The 21,071-nt window shown below is 39.0% G+C and overlaps 1 protein-coding gene across 11 annotated transcripts in view; it reads right to left on the bottom strand.

Annotated features, from left to right (window-relative positions):
- Nucleotides 1-21,071, bottom strand: part of DOCK9 (dedicator of cytokinesis 9) — a 131,107-nt gene that overhangs the window by 95,948 nt on the left and 14,088 nt on the right. For 3 of the 11 annotated variants that reach the window (XM_040538247.1, XM_040538224.1, XM_040538277.1), the window contains exon 1: nt 6,240-6,509. The exons of 3 other annotated variants lie outside the window; for them this stretch is intronic. In XM_040538247.1, the coding sequence (XP_040394181.1) occupies nt 6,240-6,356 (117 nt within the window). In that variant the 5' untranslated portion in view covers nt 6,357-6,509. Of the gene's footprint in view, nt 1-6,239; nt 6,511-18,439; nt 19,232-21,071 lie in introns of those variants that run through there. 5 more of the 11 variants (XM_040538240.1, XM_040538233.1, XM_040538295.1 and 2 more) reach the window with 3 other exon arrangements.

The following is a 21,071-nucleotide window of genomic DNA, read 5'->3' as shown; positions in this document are numbered from 1 at the left end:
ATTAAATAGGGTCCAAGAAACATATAGGGGATCAAAGACCACTCTAGCCATGTATACAATCAATCCTTTTGGTTAGCTGAAGCTTCGGATTCACAACTGGCTTAAATTAATCAAAAGGAGGGCTGACACCAAAATGACCCTCTCTCTCGTGGCACATTCCTGAGGCTTCTCACGCTAGTACCAGACAACTGAATAGTCACATTTTTGAGCCAAATTAGGAGCCGATCTGGCTTTAGAGGGCTCTTCCCAACCAGCCAGCTCTCGGGCAGACTGGTCTGCGGAAGGCTGCACAGATGACGGCACAACCACTGGTGCCAGCGGGCAGGAGCTGATGGAACCCTTTCGGAAGCAGGGCAGCTTCACATCAAACCAGGGCATATGACTCTGTCCTAATTAAATGCTGCTGCAGAAGCATTTTGAATTCTGGTACTTAGTTTCAGTGTAAGTTGCAATTTTAAAAATATCCTAAAAAAAATAATAATAATAATTCAGGACAAATATTCTAATATTCTTAAAATTCAATTTGAGAAGCTTTTGTAAAGGGAAGAAGAAACAACCATGGCCAATACCGTCACAAAGTTCACCCTATCAGGACATCTACTATCCGAACTCGCACGCAGGCAGATCATGGCATCAATTCCAGTTGATTGCAAGGGAAAGCTTGTCACCGCAACTTGGCAATGGATTTTCACGTGGAGCTGCACATGATCATCTTTCTCTTGCTTTTTCTCCCTGGTGCTGAGAAACTACATCCATGCTCCTGCTAATGCTCTTGTGAAGGTGATTGCGGAAGACGAAGAAAGCTAGCTCTGGCTCCTCTCATTTTATCAGAATCAAGAGAGGAAAAGGATTACTTCTAAAAACAACAAAAATTATTTCATTTACATACACACACACAATCACTTCTGTAGCACGCTAATTCAAAAACCAAGGACGCATACACTTCAGCTCCTAAAAGCACCCGGTTCATTGCAAACGCATGACTATACTCTATAGACACAAAACAAGTCCACCACAACCTAAAGCTGATAAAAAAGATCTTTAAAAGCAAATGCTCACATTTTGCTTACGTGTAGTAAACATGACTAAAACCAAATTTCTACTTTACTAGACGCTTTTAAAGAATCTAAAGCTCTCTGGAGCTGATGCCCTGAATATGCATCTGTCCTCGAAGTCTGTGGGACACGGGTGTAGCTAATGGGACCAGAACGCCACGCCATCTTCCTATTTAATCAGTGAAGTACCTGATTTACAGAAATATCCTTTCTGTAAGAACTCTTGAAGATTTTCCTTCTCCTAGTTTTTCCAGAGCATTACTCAATTTTTTCTTTGTCATTTGTCAGATTCAAAAGGAAGAGGATGTTTTATCAGTTTAAACCAGATATGAAAAAGAAAACAATAAACAGCGCACTGCCTTGGCATTTAGCCAGCCCTACAACATCACAAGGAAGCAGATTCTCTCTCAAGCTCTTTTTCAGAAAAAAGATTTTTCCGGTGTATTATTGCGTGTAATATATATTAAAAAAAAGAAAAGGCACTATGTATATACATTGTTATTGAATATGATTTATGAAACAGCTGACACAGATAAAACTCAGCCTGGTCAAGACTGCATAACCAAGCTTACAGATACAAAAGTCAGTCTCTCAGACAACACCTAATTTTTCCAATTAATTTGAAGAAACGATATTTTTATCTCAGTACTCTAAGAAAATGCTAAGAGCACAGGGTTTCATGGAGCTCAGCACTTGACCTAGCCACTGCTGTGTTTGTAGGAAACCAAAACAAAGGAAGTACCTGCTGTACCACTTCGATTTTGGCAGTGTGTTATAGGCACGGAAATTTATCAGAAACGAGAAGCATTTTAAAACAGCAGTCATGACACCCACATAGTGTCACACCACATGACACCCACTGGTTTAATCTGCTAGAATGTCATTTATATATTTGGACAAGTAGTGTCAAAAGAGATCAGATAAAAAGCAGGAGCATTGAGTTAGGAGTTCAATGATTGCCTACATTATGTATTAGAGGAAAAAATAATATGTTTTTTTTTTCCCCCATATGTCTCATGAGACAAATTTGATCTTCCACTCACCTTCCCACAAAACAAGGGATGATCAAGTTTTTCATAAGTGGGGATTAGTTAGCCTCATGCCATGAAACATCATTTGCCTTATAAAACCATATTTAGGATATACTCCTGCACAAGCTTATTAACAAGTCCTCATTAAAAGTAAATTAACCAGATTTATCAACTTTAAGTGTAACTTTTTGAAAATATTTTATCCTAGAGCTTGTTCTTAAATACTATATTACACATTATCCCTTTCTTATGTATGGTTGATTTTGTGACTTGAACTTCGGGGCAGTAGGAGGGAATAAACTTCTGTGGCTTTGTGTAAAGACCGCATTACCACTATGCATATACTTAAGGAACAAGATGCTTTCATTGACAAATTCAAAACTTTTATGCCTCTGGGACCTGAAAGAATGAAATGCATTCTTCAAGTCACCGGTTCTCATGCTTACATAAACAGAGCAGGGCTAGAAAGAATCACCCACGCAAAGAGTAAATGGTTATCCAGGCTTTTTTTGTACCGTGTTTCTTTAAGAAACAGGAATTATGTTTCTATTTTTTCAGTTTAACCAGAAAGCCTGAAAAATCTTGTTCTATTGTTTATCCAAGACTTAAGGGGTCTGTAACAGAAAGGAGTTCCAAAACTCAATGAACACGGCCTAAATTACAAAGCATTGTGCTTTTATTTACAAGAAGTACTTAGTTGACAATCGAGATCCATTTAAACACAAGAACATTTTTCAGAGCTCAAACATTTTGTCAAGACCTTCTGAATTGCCAGTATTTACATCAGGTTTTTAACATGGATGCAGTTCCAATTATTTGATTTCTAGCCTCCTCTGCGATTTGCTTTACCTTCAGACACAAAGCAAGCATGCTGTATCCTGTTAAGTTCTCCTACAAGCACAGAAGCTTCTGACAACAGAAATAGGTGTGGGCAGTGCTCTATTAGACAGAAGAACCCACTTTTATGCTTCAAATCTATTTCCAAGAGAAAGATGGCCTCCGGATGCTCCAGCCTCCCAGAGACATCATCTGGTTTGAAAGCAGCTGCTACTTTCAAACAACTACCAGAGTGCAACTGGACAGCACGTGTGCTAATTTGGTGACTTGTACAACAGCCACCACGAGAGCAGTTCATCCCAAGTGAGGCTCTGGGGCACCACCTAACCAGGGAATAAGAAGTTTGGGTTAAAATCTGTCAGACTTCTGTTTTCTAAACACTTCTCATAGAAGCCCAGATTAACTCATCATGGTGTTGAAAATTATGCAAGACAGCAGAACAATACCTACAGGATCACAGGATGGCTGAGGGTGGAAGGGACCTTGGAGGCTCCAATCCCCTGCTCAAGCAGGGACACCTACAGCAGGTTGCCCAGGACCACGCATTTTATTATTTTTAAGTACTTCAGTTTTACTTTGTTCCCATCTCTTAAAAGTTATTCTCTATTTCTCAACATGGAAAAGAATCCAAATAATTTTTTTTTTTATAGTTTAAAAGATTTTATGAACACAATTTATTTCTCTTACAAAAGTTTGACCTACCAAGTGGCTTCTTAAGGGGACTTAAGCGAAATGAAATACAGCGAAATGAAAATAAGAGTTTTAACACCACAGTTTCAAGTAGCAGGCACACAGTAGCTCAATGTCAAAACTACACAATTCAGACAAATATCTGTATCTTTATCAAAAAAAGCACTTAGCCTCCTGAAAGTTCTGTTGAGGTGAACTACCGCTTGGATTTTTTGCCCCCCTACAGTAACAAAAATAAAAGAGGTGAACCACTAACCTTGATTTAGAGAGTTACACTTTATTTCAAACAGGAATTCATTTGGGAAATTTTACAGCCTGTTTCACGCAGATGATCTAACAAAAAGACCATGGTGATCTTTTCTGACTTTAACAATGATTCTGCAAAATTTATTCTCTTTAGCATCCTACTATAAGCAGAAAAATATAATTCAGGCACAGCACTCAATCAAATAACATAGTTTCAATATCACGTAGTGCTCATAGCTCTAAATATTTCGTTTCCTAAGTATTCTGGCAGACTCGTTGTAAATTGCATTTACTAGACTTGGATACATATTGCAAAAAAACAGCTGATTCTGTCCAACCATTATAAAGACTACTCAAAAAAACCTGTGTTATGTAAGTCACATCATAATCACCCATGCAAGAGAAATGCAGCTACACCTGAAAGAATGTTTTAGGCTACAGCCAACAAGAAGCATTCCTAGAGCAAACCAGAAGCCCTGTTCCAAAAGCAAGTCTCAAAAAGTAATCTCGTACAATTCTATTGTTTTCTGGATTAGAAACTTGAAATTCTGCTGTTTACGTTTTGCAACACCAGTTAGCAATGTATCAGCCTTTCTCGTTACCTTACCACACCCCTACCGGCACGAAAATACCTACTTCCACTATGGCAGTAAAGATCTAGTGCAACACCCCAGCCCAGTGAAACCAAAATGGACCCAAAGACTATTGCTGAGTGAAACACACAACCCTACTTTCTGCTTTCTGTCTAGCAGTGCATACAGCACAGCGTCCTTGTGACATTTCATCTAGTTTTCCTCAAAAAAGGGCAAAAATGGATATCCTGCATTCTATAATTATATGCCATATATACACTTGTCTATATACGTAACAGATTAAGACAAAACTAGCAACTGAAAGGAAAGCAAAGACATTTTTGTGACACCTATGTGGAACCTAAATGTTCTCCCTTAAAATAATGACTTTTGTTGTGAACGCACCCACTTTATCTAAAAATATCAAACGGGAGGGGAAACACTGCTGATATCAACCCATGAATATTAAAACCTAGTAGTTCCTAGAAAATTAAAAGGACATACTTCCTAAATGGTAATAACTAAATGCAGCAACCTTTTATACTTTTTTTCACCCCTTAAAGCACGTAGTGATCGACTGCAGTACTCCGCAGAAACACTAAATATCCTCTCAGAGTACTCATGGGGGAATAAAAACAGTTCTAAATAAAGTTAAACATTCCAAAGGCAGGAAAGCACACACAAGATTAGCTCATATTGTACTGATGAAAATCTGGACCAGAAATGAGAACACACCCATACAGAAAAAACATGTTTTACTAACAATTGCTCTGAACAGAGCGAAACTAAAGAAAACAATGTAAAGAAAGAAAATCTGTCTTGCTAACACACATGTAAGCTTCCAGTTATGTACAGAAACAATTCCCATAAAGCCACAGATGTGTATTAGTACGTACGCCAATTTTTTTTTGAGTCTTAAATGCGTAGCATGGAATTCCAATGGGGCTGGGGGAGGCACAGGGTGAGGATCACAGCCCCCGCTAACTTCAACCACAGCCGGACAAAAAAGAGGAGACCTTCCTCCTTTTACTCAGCAATTAAGTATGAGATATTGTTAAATAACAAGGGAATTTCAGTAAGAATGATTTATGTACCTCTTTCTACTGATACGTGTTTAGCAACCCTCCTCTGTTACTTGAGAAGGTTTATTGTCCTAGCTGCAGCGAGTTGGTGGATTCATTACAGCTTGCTTATTATGTTCTCTTGCTGTCCTGTTGCCATTCCAACAGAACTAGTGTGTAGCAACGGAAAAAAAAATGATTTTATTTGATCACCTCCCTCACATACAGGAACATCGCCTCTCCCCACACTGGAAAGTACTGTAAAACTTTAAATCCCTAAACAACATGCATTGAAGACATTGAAAAATAGACCCTTTAACATATGTACACCTGAATTTAGACAGTTCTTCAAAAATTTAAGTAAAATTTAACCATTACACGCATAGAGAGTTTCAATATATTTGAATTGAAAGGTACACAGGGCAGCTAAAAAAACACAGGTGGATTTTGAAGTGTAAAGTCTTCGCCCTTCGTGAGACTACCCCAGACACAACAGACACCGAAAAGCAGCTGGTATGAAAACTAGATTCCAAAGTCATACTCAGAGGGAACCAAAGACTTGGTAAACCAGAACTGCCAAAATTAATTTATTAATTTAAAAGGCAGAGAACAGACAAAGAACCAAAACCAGATCTGAAATATACCTACACAAGCGAGCTGGAGCTTCTCGTTAGCATCAAATTAAGCAGTTTCAGACAGAACTGGAGTTACTAGAGGGAAGAGAGAGCTTGTTTAAATGAATCTTACCATCACTACTACAGCAGAACTGTCCCCTTCTGCTTCACAAGCACCTGCATCCTTGCGCTGCTGCGGAGACTCTATAACAAGGTCTTTTTTAGGATTTCTGTTTGTTCTTGCCTGCATTCTTTGATTGAAAATACAAAGAACAGCAAAACTGTATGGGTTTTGGCATCAAAATAATTAACATGCCAGTGATCCAGTGAAAACAATAGCTTTTTCCCAGCACAAGCAGCAGAAAAGTACAAACTAGTCTAACTTCTCAGCTGCAGTTTGCTAAATCTGTCATGGTGGGAATGCATGACAGACAAAGGCCAGCCCCTAAGCGTGTTGTATTCCTCCAGAGGAGGGGAAAAAAAAAGAAAAGGTGGATCCACTGTAATGCCTTAAGGTTATGAATCAAACACAGAAGAGAATGCGTCTTTCTAAAATGACCAAGTAAAACTGCCCAAGTTTTTACAGCACTTATAAAATAAAAGATTTGGTATTTTGAAATATTTTTATCATAAAAATTAGCAAGTTTTTGATATATAGACATCTTCTATACTTTAGAAGGATAAAGCTTTTAATATCACTCAGGTACTGATCTTGATCACTAATCAAGTACTTTCTCTAGGACCAATGCCTCAAACAGATAAATTGAACTTTTTTAATTTAATTTTTTTTTAATCAGTTGGAAGGAGAGGGGGGAGAAATGCTCTTTTTAACCTTCGTGCTAAATCCATTTTATAAATTTACATTAACATCACATTATCTTACAGTAAAAACCTTACCTCTAAAGACACTAACTCAAAAATAAGAGGGGTACAAACTCCTCTTTACACCTTCAGTTTTCAAGTGCTCAGTTCTTCAGGTGAACTACCAGTCCCTCTTAGTCTCTCTACTTATTAAGTCACACTCTCTACCTCTGCCGGTTCACTCCTCCCTCTGTGGAACCCTCCAGCATCTCCTACCTGTCTATGACCAAGCACCCTCCACGAAAACACTGAGAAGACAAAGCAACAACATCTCTACACATCTTGACTGAAGTCACTTAGAATCACAGAACCATTAAGGTTGGAAGAGACCTTCAAGATCACCTGGTCCAACCATCCCCCTACCACCAATGTCACCCACTGAACCATGTCCCTAAGCACCAGGTCCAACCTCTCCTTAAACACCCCCAGGGACGGTGACGCCACTACCTCCCTGGGCAACCCGTCCCAATGCCTGGCTGCTCTTTCTGAGAAGAAATGTCTCCTCACTTCCAACCTGAACCTCCCCTGGCACAACTTGAGGCCATTCCCTCTGGTCCTATCACTAGTTACCTGCGAGAAGATGCTGACACTCAGCACCCCTCAACTTCCTCAGCTCTCCAGCCATGAGGAACTGCCAGCCATCACACGCTGGCTTTGGCTTCCACGTGATTATTTTATTTTTTGACAATGCAAGACATTGGGGCTGGGGGTCTTCCCTGTCTCGTGAAGAGTTTTCAGAAGCATCTCTTGGCCCCCCCAATTCAAGAATTCAAGCCCTTAGCGGTCAGTATCTTCCATATCTTCCACCTTACCTGGAATACAAACTCAAGCCATGCTTCAGTCCTGCTTTTGTAAACCAGTGAGGTCTCACACTTTACCACTGCTCAGAGACACCATTCAGCAGATACACGCTCACAAAGTAAGAGGCAACAATTTTTAATCAGGATCATCACTGTACAACCCTTTAGTGTAGTGCAAAGCAAATTGGTATGCAACTGAGTTGATGATTTGGGTAATTTTGAAGGTTCAACTAGCCTAGCTCCCTCATGTAGTAGTTTTAATGTATGATTGTATGCTAAATTCATCCTGAAAAAAAAAATGTGCCATGAGCAGCTTTCTTCAGGTTTTGAGAGAGGTATTTTGGTTTTTCTCTTCGCCTCTTTTTAATATTAATGAATTACATATGATCTCCAAATGCACAAACCTCGGTGGCTATATTTACCTGTCAAAAAGACAACTGAGAGAAAATTTAATTTCCAAGTGAAGCAGGACCCTAACTCAGACTCCCTGTCCACTGGACCAACCGCACAGCTTTGGAAACTAAGCCACTACCTTCATTCACTTCTCAACTCTGCTCCACTTCTTTGCACCATTAGTTATCTCACTTCAGTATAGCAGACATTGTCAATCTGACTTGACATCAATTTTTCTTATCCTCTTATAGAGAGAAATTCACCTTAATCTGAAGAAACCAGACTGAGTTGTGGAGAAGCTCAAATATCCACTTTTTTGGCTAGTATTTTTAAGAAGACACATTTTCAGGAGCAGGTTTCTTGCCCTTCAGGCCTAACTTAAGATGTTAATATTCCTTTCTCTTCCCCTTCTCCACTGCCACTCTCCCTGCTCTCATACCTGCCCACATAACCCTATCTTGGCTTATTGCAATTGTGAAACTGAATTTGACCAACAGTTTGCCCATCCCATCCACTATGCAAGTCCATTTGCAATGAGCGAAGAGAAAGAAACAATAAAATTAACTTACTCTTAATCAAGATAATAATGACTCACTGTGCTCCTGTCTTTCTCTCTAGGAAAAACGATCGAGTTCAATGCATTTACTTTTCAATCAGCCTTTCTAACATGTAGATGCTCTAGAAAACAACACTTTATGAAGCTTCATTAAGAGTTAATAGGAGGAAACTAGCAGTTCAGTCAAATTTACAAAAACAGACCTTCCTGTGTAAGTCAAGGTAGACAATAGTTCAAGAGCATTCAGCTACGCTTAGCTTTTATTTTGCACCAGCTCCTTTTGTTTTCAGAAAACGGAAGTGCACAACAGCTTAGACTAAATTATACCATTACTTGAGGATGCAGCTGCCAAACAGGAATTTGTTTCATTGAGGAGGGCTGCAATTATACTTAACTGAAACCAGCAATGCACAGCCTCCTTGTGCACACAGCACTTGCAAACGCTCACTAAGAAAGAGTTAAAAATATCATACACTTTAAGTAGTTTCTCTTCTGGTTAATTTAACAAAGACTTCTACTTTTGAACTGCAACAACTGTTTTGTCCACTTCAGGTACTCCTCTGGAATGGATCTGAATTACTTTAATTCAGTTTAAGCGTGATGTTCTTTGCCCATCATTCTTCCTATTCTTAAAATAGGAGGAAGGACGAGAAGAAAGCCAGGAGGCCAACATTTTTATAACATCAGTTTAAAGATAACGTTGTTTTTTCTACCAAATGGTTGATGTAATTTCTAGCCTGTATTTCACTAACACATACGCTATCAGAGGAGGTTGTTTTACTTAACACATGCAAGTACAAAGCAGTACCTACAGAGCGACATCCTGCATGAAACAGACCTTAATTGCTAAAATAGATGTGTTTCCAACACTTACTTCCTCCTGAGGACTTCACGATTACCTCAATGATTTAATCTACACAAAAAAAAAAAAAAAAAAAAAAAGAAAAACCAAGCCATAAACATGAGATACTGCTTACCTAGCCACCACAGGCAAAAGAAGGTTACATTATAACAGAGTTATATCAAAAAAATTGCCCAAACCAACTTATGATTCACAAAGTAAAAGACGAAAAACAGGATTTTCAGACACAAAATTTATCACCTCGCTACACGACCTGTAGTTCAAGTCATGGAACTGCAATTCACAAAATAAGATAACTCATTTTTATGAGACAGTTACCTAAGTAAGGATCAACAGATTCCAGGAAAACAACTTAAGTGCAAAAAAAAAAAGTTGCTGTGTCAAACTTATTTATCTGCATTTCCAACATGACTCCCAAAATTGCAGGAAATTACTAGCTAAGTGGAGACCTATCTGAAAAATAACTCAGATCATTATGGAAACAATACATTTCATCTCTTTAAAAACAGAGTGGCTTGAAGAACTTTTCACGGTACCTTTAATAAACAGTACTTTGCATATTACTTCCATTTGCCAAATATTTGGCTCCCTTCTTGCCTCACATTCCCTTGAGGAATTACCTATGTACTTACAAAATTACATGGGTGAAAGAGTTCTCAGTATTCCCAGCATATCTCAGTGTTTCATCCAGCAACTTGCTGCTCAAAAGAGAAGTCCCCACTTACACCTTCTTATTCCTTCAATCACTTTTCCTACCAAGAGCTGACTTCCTAATGTACAATACCACAAAATGAAGAATCAGCAATGAAGAAAACGGGCAGCACACGAGAATTTCCTCTGAACTTGGATGGAGGAAAGGAGTAAAAACTGAGTACCTCCTTTGCTCCACGTCCCATGTACAACTTGCATCAAGATGACTAAGCTCAACCTGGAACAGTCCATTTGGAAGGGACCTAATTCCAATTCTAATCATCTCTGTTGAGTGGCCAGTATCAGCACTCACTATACCTACCAGGCATCAAATTTGTCTGTGTTACCTGTTCTAGGGAATGAAGTGTTGCTTAACTTGTAGCAACAGAAGGCCAAGGGGAAAAGGGGAAGGAATAATCCTGCTTTAGCTTTACTTTGGATATCCTGTACGTGTGAAAATAGAAGAATTTGACAACATCATTTACTAGAACTCCTTATATGCCCTCTACTCCTTTAGGGCACTTTAAATTCCCCTGCAGCTTACAGCATCTCTTAACAGATAACCTTCAAAAATGGGAGGAAGGATGGGCTGCTAGAGGGGTTTTATGCTGTGTTTTCCTGCAGGTTTTTTGTGTTTTTTCCTTTCAAGACATTAGTTCATACGAAAATACGGACCCACTTAAGCAGAATGACAAGCACTATTAAAAGCCAATACTTCTAGCTCTCATCTGTATCAGTAAGAGATACGCTAGCACTGCTCTCCCACACTTGGCACTCTGCCTTGCAGCTGTATTAAAGGCATAACATTTCATGTCAGTGGAAGTCTTGCAGCTATACATATCCAAATGCTGCCAAGTTTTTTAAGTGACCAACAGATAGATGCTTGCCCGGGGAAAATATATTCAAAAGTTCAAGAGAACGGCTGAGCCAGTTGACAGCAAATGGAACACAGCACACAGTTCACCTGGCAGTTTCTTGCCGAGCACATTACATTCAGATGAACTAGAAAAGGTCACACAAAAAATAAACATCAGTTCAGAAGACTTGTTCCTTCTAAGTAAACAGAATCACAGAACAGTGTGGGTTGGAAAGGACCCTAACGATCATCTAGTTCCAACTTCATGAAGGTCACGGCCACGTGCAAGGTCCTGCACCTGGGCTGGAGCAATCCCATGAATTCATGAATACATGAATCCAGGCTGAGTGATGAGTGGATTGAGAGCAGCCCAGAGGGGAAGGACCTGTGGGTATTGGCGGACAAAAAACCGAGCATAAGCAGGGAATGTGCACTTGCATCCCAGAAAGCCAACCGTGCCCTGGGCTGTATCAAAAGAAGTATGGCCAGCAGGTCAAAGGAGGCCACGTTGGCTGCCACCAATCACTTCCTTATTGCCCATATGCCTTAGCAGTTTCCAGGAGGATCTGCTCCGTAAGCTTGCCAGGCACAGAGGTAAAACTGACCAGCCTGTATTTCCCCAGGTCTCCCTTTTCTCTCTTTTTAAAATGGGGACTATGTTTCCCCTCTTCCAGTCAGCGGGAACTCCACCAGCCTGCCATGACATCTCAAATATCATGGACAGTGGCTTAGCAACCATGTCCACCAGTTCCCTCAGGACCCTCAGATGCATCTCATGAGGTCCCATGGACTTGTGCACCTCCAGGTTCCTTAGGTGATCTCAAATCAGATCCTCTCCTACAGCAAGTTCTTCGATCTCCCAGTCCCTGCCTTTGCCTTCTGGGGCTTGGGCTATGCAGCTAGAGCTCTTGCTGGTGAAGACTAAGGAAAAGAAGTTCTTTGCAAGAAGAACCTCACCTTTCTCCATATTCCAGGCAACCAGGTCTCCCATTTCCTTCAGCAGAGGGCCAACATTTCCCCTAGTCTTCTTTTCATCACTGACCTACTTACAGAAGCCTTTCTTGTTGCCCCCAACATCCCTGATCAGATTCAGTTACATCTCAGCTTTAGTTTTCCTAACCTGATCCCTGGCTGCTCAGGGACTTCCTCTGTTGGGATGCATCGCTCCTGAGTTTGGAAGGTGATCACTGAATTAACTGGCCTTGTTGGGCCCTATTCCCTCCAGGGCTTTATCCCACAGTACTCTACCAAGCAGATCAATGAAGAGACCAAAGTCTGCCCTCCTGAAATCCAGACTGGTGAGCTTGCTCTGCACCCTCCTTGCTGCCCTCAGGATCTTGAACCCCACTATTTCATGGTCTCTGCAGCCAAGGCTGCCTTTGACCTTCACATTCTGTGTGTCATACGTGTCATACTTTTGCATTCTGTAATCTATGAAGCATCAACTTCAGGTGCGCTTGCCTGACTCACAGGTGACTGATTCACTTCATGCCATCTAAATAGAAATCCTGTTTTCAGGGAAAACCTGACTGTTCCTTGTGGCCCCACAGGAAAGAAAAAAGTAAAATTTAGGTAGGATAGGAGACTTAAAGGTTAAAACTACAACTCTGCTATGGGATTTAACTTATTGCTTTGAAATATCTCCATATAAACAAGATATGTACAAGCACACTGATAGTGAGAACAGTATTTGACCAAAGATGGCTCTTTTCCTACCTGGACAGTAGCTTGCAATTATCAGAAACTAATGAGACAGCACAGACACTAAATCAAAGACATGAGTGAGTCAAAACCTCAAGTCAGAACATCACTTGAACAGAAGTGGCTCTGTGCCAAGCAAGTATGTAGCAGTCCCTCCACTGCATAATATCAATCTTACAAAGGCTTTTTCCAGGAGCCATTTGATCCTTGAGGTAATTGCTAATTCACCTCCACACTTGGGCAGCAGTAAGAGTGCATGTTGGTTTGCCTATAAACTGAAAGACGTTAATTTGTTCCAGGAATTATGTGCTTGGTGAATTTGTGCTCCAATTTCCCTTGCTCAGAGGCTACAGGGATACTAGAGATGGGCATTCAACTATTCTTCAAAAAGAAAGTCTAAAGAAAAGTTAAAAACAAAAATTCTACAAGAATCATCAGGAGACTTAGCCAAAACTAATAGTTAACAGTTAGTTGGCTTGTAGATACCAGGTTTTTATTACCCAAAGCAGAAAGATGAAAAGAGATTGAACATGCTCTCATACAAGTGACACAAGAAAAGCTATGGAACAATTGGATACTGTACTTGGACATGTCTGCTCCTTCCGTATTAAGAGGTCTAATGAGATCTAATGCTCTGGTTGCTGATGGATAAAAGCCACTTTTCATACAGGTGCAAGTTTAAGCAAGTTATGAGAGTGATCTAAGAGTAAGCCACACAAATTACCTGCCCACCATTAGAGAATTGCTGCATGAGCCGTTTAAGCACATTAAAAAAATATTGCACTTACTCAGCAGTCCGACTTCCTAGAACCTTCCCCTTTCTAAATTTCTACTTCGTTTCTACTGAACTTTTCTACTTTAAATAAACAAGTTGATATTAATTTTTCAAAGTTTACTTTAAGGACATCATACATTAAATCAAGAAAAAGTTGTTTGTTTTAATCAAATTTATTTAATATTATTCTGAAATCAAAATATTTGCTACTGTCTACTGTGGAGTCGTTTGCAGAATGATACAGCTCTCTGCTGCCATTAATCAATCTTCTACTACGCAGACTTTGGTATATCTCAAAGATGTCCCAGTTTATTAAAAAGCACATGACTCATGAGTAGCACAGAACGAGCAGTCACACAAAAATTCAATAACGCTAATAGTGACATTGATGTAAAGTCAACAGGTTACATGGACCAGGAAACTGCAGTTACTGAAACACAAGGTTGGTGGTTCTGTTTCCAGCAAATACCTAAATCTATCCTATTAAAAGTTGGATTCACACTACTGCAAAATTCCCTGCATTTCTTGGAAATTCTGTAAGCACAAATTAAGTATCAGTTATTCAAATTAAGGATATTTTCCACATGGTACTGTAAAAAAAGTGACATATTTGACATATTATTAAGGCTACATCTTACACACACTCCAGTTACTAAACTACCTAAAAGAGAGCTAACTAACTACAATTTTATAATGTTTAATGAAACAGCCGATTTGAGTGAGAAATAAAAAGTGAACCGAGCAGAAAACACTTCAATCAAGTAAAAAAAAAAGTTGATTTTTTTTTTTTAACTTTTCAGATAAATATATACAAAAAAAGTCACTCTTCTTCAGCTCAGTCTGTCTTCAGAATTGATTCCATCCAATTGATATCTCCTCCACCAGCGCTGCTAGTCCAGCCAACTAGCCTCTTCAAGCACTGAAGAAGTTGGAGTTTTGCTAATAAGTTGCTGACTTCTTAAATCTTTTTGGTTTTCTTGTCACCACACCACCGTTCTCCCTTGCTCATTTTCCATCTTCGTCCACCACGTGCAACAGCTATTCAGGCCCCAAATAGTACAATAACATTTTGCTCCTAGGTATTTGTTGGTTATACTATAACTACAAATACAATTCCATCTGAATATAAGAATAAAGGTCATGAGAAAAATGTCTAACCTGAAAATGCCGCAACACAACAGAAATAATATGTAATATCAAGCTGAGAACAGAATTTTAAGAAATAGGAAAATCAAAACTAAGTTACTTCAACCATACAAGCTAGTATTTTGGAACTGTATGGAATCACAGTTCTTGTTTTTGTTGGTGTTTATTTTAATTTTTTTTATTGCTTACCATTGAATCATTTAGGTTGGAAAAAGACTTTCCAGATCAAGTCCAACCATCAACCTGACCTACTGCATACCATCACTAAAGTATGTCCCTTAGTGCCACATCCTCGCATCTCTTAAATACCTCCAGGGATGGGGACTCCTCCATCTCTCCAGACACCCCATTCCAATGCTGACCACCCTGAGAAGAAATTCTCCCAACTATCCAATCTAAACCTCCCCTGGTGCAATTTGAGGCCCTTTTCTTTTGTTCTAGCACTTGTCACCTGAGAAGAGACCAACAACCTCCTTTTGGGTGCTTGTGGAGAGTGATGAAGTCTCCCCTCAGCCTCCTCTTCTCCAGACTAAAGAGCCCCAGCTCCCTCAGCTGCTCCTTGTAAGTCTTATATCCCTCATCCCACTGTAAAAGTAAGAAAAATTAGAATGTTTTCTCAATATTTACCCAAACAAATATACCCCAAGAGGACATCTGAGGAAAATATATTTCCACTAATTTTGATGCAACTTTTAACACCACCTCAAACTAAATCTTTCATTAGAATATTGATTTATCCCCAAGTGAACCTGGAGACCCTAAGAAATCCTGTAAACCCTGTGTTATAGAACAAGATAAAGTGTATATAACAAGCTAAAAATGTTCCTATACCAAAGATACAGTATTTACATTGTAGGTTTGAATAACATCAAATGGATAGAAATAAATTATATTCCTGAGAAGGACATTCTCACCCAGCCTTCATTTCATCTTTGATTTCCTTCAAGCAATCAAAAGAGTAGACATGCTTAAGAGAAAACTTTAATTAAATTTAATAAGACTTCAGATATAGCCTCCTGACCTCTGGATTACAGGTTAAATAGGAAAAACAAAACCATACAGTGTATGCTGAGTCAACTACTGTTGCCTCCTTATTTGTTCGCAGAACAGGAGTTTTTTTTCCTCCTGGGAGAAATACTTCCTGACTGCTTTCTGTTCACAGGAAATTTTCACAGGTTTTCAACACTGGTTTTGCAGAAGGATCAATGTGTTCTTCTGTTAAAGAACTCCCTGAAATTCACTGGTGTTTTGACAACAGCTGTGAATCAGGAGATATTTGATCCAAAATAGCTAAATACCTCAGATAGCAGCAACAGCCAAAGAGGCAGAGTTAAGAAACTGCAGCTAGAATGCATGCTACAGCACAGACAAACAAACAAATAGGTGAAGCAATACACCCACACATGCATCTGTCGCAACAACCAAAATAAAGGAAAAGCCAGGAAGGTGACACGCGCTGTCAATCTCTTTTTGTCTTGGGCATCCAAGTTCTCTTCGAGGAGGATTCCTGTAGTCTTCACCTCCTTGCATGGCTTCTTAGAGAGAAGTGAGGCCATTTCTATTCCTGAAAACCACTCTTTAGAGGAGGAAGAACTGGCCAAATTAGCTTTTAATAGCAAACAGCAGGAAAAAAAAAAAAAACGTTTAGAGCTTATGAGCATAAAATAAGCTGTCACTAATGCCAAGATTGCAGTATCCTTCCCCCACTTCAGAGAATCCTGCTTTCTACCCTTAAGGGGTAGATCAGTAGCAACTGTTCACCAGCCTCAGACAAAGTCCCCAGAAGCCACAGCCAGCGCCAGCTGGTGACCTATCAGTGAAGTGCCAGTTTTTCTCTTGTAAGCTCTAATTTTTGCCCTTATAGACTACAGTAGTTCAGTACAATGAGGAAGAAGTCATTCTGACCTCCCCCCTCCCCATTGTATTAACTGTCAGTACTAGCCTTCAATTATTTATTCCAGGAAGAAAAACATCTTGATCCACTACTTTCAGTTAAACCAAGGTGACAAAGCCATACAGGAAAATATAAATAAATAAATACACGGCATTGTTATTCAAAAGCATTTAGAATTTTCAGAGTAGAAAAAAAGCCAAATCGACAGATCTGGCACTTGAGTTGCAGATGGAAGTCTAAATATATTTTGTGCTTGATATTGCCAGTTTGCAATCCTATTCTGTAGACCTAAATTAAACAGGAATTATTCCTGGAAAAATACCACATGAAACAAAGATGAAGTTACATAATTCAAATAATTTTCACTCCAACCTCTGAGTTACAATAATTTATATATTTAATATTTCTCTATTCACTCATCTATTTGTATAATGTAAGGCCAGTAAAGACCCTGGGTCTTAAAAATCAAAGGACTGTAGAAGTTGTTAAAAGTATTCAGGGTCCAGAGTTTAACAAAAGCCTAACAAGCATCTGTATGAGGCTGACTTTAAAATGTTTAGCAGTGTAAAAAGGTTTCTGATACCTAGAGGAAGCCATTTTACTTTTAATAGCAACCAATATTAAGAACTTATAAAATGCAATACTACCATAAAATATAACATACATACTGTAAGTTCAGATGCTTTCCTGGAAACTTAGTAATGAGTGTATGTATATCTGCACACGTATATACATACATGTATGTATTATATACGTGTATTCTTTCCTGAAAATTTCCTGGTGCGCGTAGACACACAAGTATCAACATCCACATATGTTTTCCTCATATTTCTGTCTAACAAGAAAAGACCTGACCAGCATAAAGGCAACAGAGCTTTGTGAAATTCCTAAAGGCTTTCCTTTTCCATAACTGCAATTGCACAGCAGGGGTATGCCAGCAGGCACTACACCCTTGTCAAAATCTGTCCAGATATTTCAATGTACCACACCCCTCTTGTTCCAACTATCTTGTCAATGACAAAGCAACTAACAAGTAACCCCGAATTATTTAATATAAATATTTAAATCCTTAATTCGCCCAGTTCTGAAGCAAGTGGTGCACATTAGCTATTGCAATTCCACCCCCTCAAGCCTAAATGCAATACATGACGCACATATGCATCATTAACCTGGGGGGTACAAGACGACATGCTCACTCTAAAACCTGTTTTCTTTGCGTCAAGCAACACCTAAAAAAGGCTCTGAGAGCAGAGCAGCTTCAGGAAACAGTTAGTGCTTGCTTTAACCATTTTTTTTTTCCTTCTAGAATGCTCTTGTATCCATTTCGGTAACTCAAATGGAATCAGAATACTTTCCAGAAGAAAAAACAAGTATTCAGATCCATCTAAAAAAATAAACCTTAAATCCTGGGTTAGTGTTTTCCCAACAATGCATTCCTCAGTTTTCCCAAATAACGTAATCATCTGCACTTCATTTGAAGTGCCAAATACATTCTAAGAGCACGTTAAAAAGATCTAACAGCAGACAATCTTCTGTAGCAAGCTTGTTTATGAAGCGCAAATCCTTTAGAGCTATTTATACAAATCTAAGTGATATAATAACTACGAAGCCTATGCTTTGACATTACAGCTCCATGCATACATGTATTACATGTCATATACATGCACTAACATGCTACGGTAGCAAGACAAGGTATATCTAGCCCACACACAGTAGATATTAAATAAACAAGCTGTCCTGATTTTGGTTTAGATTTTAATTAGCAGATGAAAATATTAATGAAACAAGTTTATATTTACCAGGGATGAATGAACCAATATTCCTGAATCTTCATTTGGCAAGCTGAATGCTGTATATTCAAGGGCATTGTTTTCCCCTTGCAGTTTGCAAATATAACCACAGTTTCTCTCAAAAACTGTCCGGATGCCTTTAAAGAGAACCACGCTTGTAGTGCAACCCATTCCAAATCTGTTGAATTTTGCATTTCTAGCAGCCCTGATTGCATTTGCAGAATGTCTTCTTCCCTTGCTCGGCTCGAATAATTTTCCTGTGCTTCACAGAAATATTTCTTTGTACAGTCTTCATTACATCCGACATTTAGTATGTTCCTCAACTAGAAACCATCAGCTACTGAAATGCAATCCTATTTGTTTAAGCCAAACACTGCCAAAAATCCAGCCGCAGAAGACAAAAATCAGAGGGTGATGAAAAGCAAGGGATACCTCAGCTGTAGAAGATAAGAGGCTTTCAGCATGTGCTGTACTCCACAAGAGAGATGAAAAGATATTCCAGAGGGTCTGGGAAACAGCTCCTGTGTTTCAAAGATCCTCAGAACATAATCGAAGATGAAAGGAAACTGCAAAGATACTGCTGCAGTTTCTGCTGCCAGCCACAAAGAATCCTCATCTGCTGCAAGAAAGCACTCTCCCAGAATGCCTAGCACGGAGTTCGTACTAACAAACATTTCTTCGCTTGACCTATATGTGCTTTTTAGGGCTTAAAAGCAAAAAACTCAAAAGCAACAGCTCAAAACGAGGGCAAATTTATTAAATTACTGCTGCTATGAAAAAAACATGTTACATAAATCTACTTCTATCAACTGTTTATGTTATCAGCATGCTGTTATCAGTTCAGGCAAGCCACGAGGGAGCTGGAAGCTGACAACTGTCTTTACGTCTTCCCTTCTCCCTTACAGACAAGGGTAACCACTTGGAAAAATGAGTTCAAGAGCTGACTTCATCTGCTCCTTTAAAAAAAAACACAGCTTTTTTTTCCCCCCATACATGTCTTAGTTGTACAGTGAATCACATCCACATTGATTGATTTTATCGCTAAAGGATACTACGATCTGTACTGGTATCTGTCACACAAGTACGTAACCATCTATAACTGACACTGAGAAAGTATTTTTTTTGACTGTTTTCAACCTTCTTTTGTAGAAGCAACTCTATTTAAAAGGCAAGGGATTTGTAAAAATTAATTGCCCCAAACATGACAATATCAATCACTGTCAAAGATCACAGATTAGCTTTATATTTCTGCTAAACTGATCCACCACAGAAAGCACTAAGATGTATTTACTTAACAAAATGTAAAACTGGATAAAACACTGCATTTAGAAACTCAAATTTGTTGCAATGCAGGTAAAAAAAACCTCTTAATTAAAAGGACTTAAGGGAAGCATGAAGGCAAGGGTGGGGAGAGAGAAAATGCCCCCATACAAATTAACTTGGAGATACTTGGATGCTATAATGAGTGATTCAGAAAAAATATGCAAGATTTATTAGCACGTTTCCCTAACATTTGGCTAGCTAATGCATCTCAGTATTATATTTCTCAGTTAAATACAGTAAAATAATGTGCAAACACATTGATTAAAAAGGGGGGGAAAAATCAATACTTGACAGTGATCCAAGTAGTTCCTTCCAGTCCCATATTCTCAAGGGCAGCAGTCAGCATGTTCCTCACATTGTAAGAAATGCAAACTGTGTTAAGGCAATTTTGTTAATAAGAAATGGCTTAAATTTTACTCTGAAGACAATGATACTTCATATGTAAGCAAGAACCTTGCATAGTGATGTCCCTGTACCTTCTGTCTCTGTACCTACCCCACCCTCTTCAAAACCAAGAACCAGTGTGGTGATGGAAACGCTGGGCTCCATTCATTGAGCTCGGACAAAGACCTGCTTGCAAACGTGGGAGAAAAGAGTCGTGGGAATTACCAGGGTATTTCTGGGGGTGCCTTCTGTGAAGCTAACTGTTCCTACTGCAGAAGCCCACTTCATTCCATCTGAAATGTAGGATTACAGAGACCTGACAAAGTTCAGAATCCAAACGTGTTATCAGAGATTGACGGATAACTAGAAGAAAGCACTGTTGAGAGGGCTGCTCTACGAAGTTTCAGAGGCTTCATATTTGGAAATGCTACTAGAAAATGGTAGAAAAAAACAGCTTGCGCCTTAAGAGAATATGAGAATAGTCTGTTTATAACAATTCACCATGCATTAGGTAGTTCTTTCAAATACCTAGAAAATGACCTCACTTTTAAAGCACCAGGTAGGATGTGGAGAAACAGGAAGACAAAAAGATTTCATTTGGAAAGATAAACAGATGATAGAACCATAGAATAATTCAGGCTGGAAGTGGCCTCGGGAGGTGTTCTAATTCAAAACTGATTAAGACCAAATTTAATTTTGACTACATCTTGAATAAATTTAGCATCATGTTCCTACAGTTATTTTAGGAAAGACAATTGAAACTTGAATCAATACAGTGGTAGTAACAATGACAAGCAATGAAAAGGTTTCCAAATTGAACTTGAAAAGGAGATAAATATGGGGTCATGAGGGGTGGGAAGAATCCAAAGGAAGGAGGAGCTTGACCATGTGCTTAAATATTAATACCATGAGAAATCTGAATAGTATGCAATAT

This window comes from Cygnus olor, chromosome 1, assembly GCF_009769625.2.
Source record: "Cygnus olor isolate bCygOlo1 chromosome 1, bCygOlo1.pri.v2, whole genome shotgun sequence".
In the NCBI taxonomy this organism is placed as follows: Eukaryota; Metazoa; Chordata; class Aves; order Anseriformes; family Anatidae; genus Cygnus; species Cygnus olor.
Note: the sequence above shows the minus strand (reverse complement) of the source record. Positions and strands in the feature narration are given on the sequence as shown.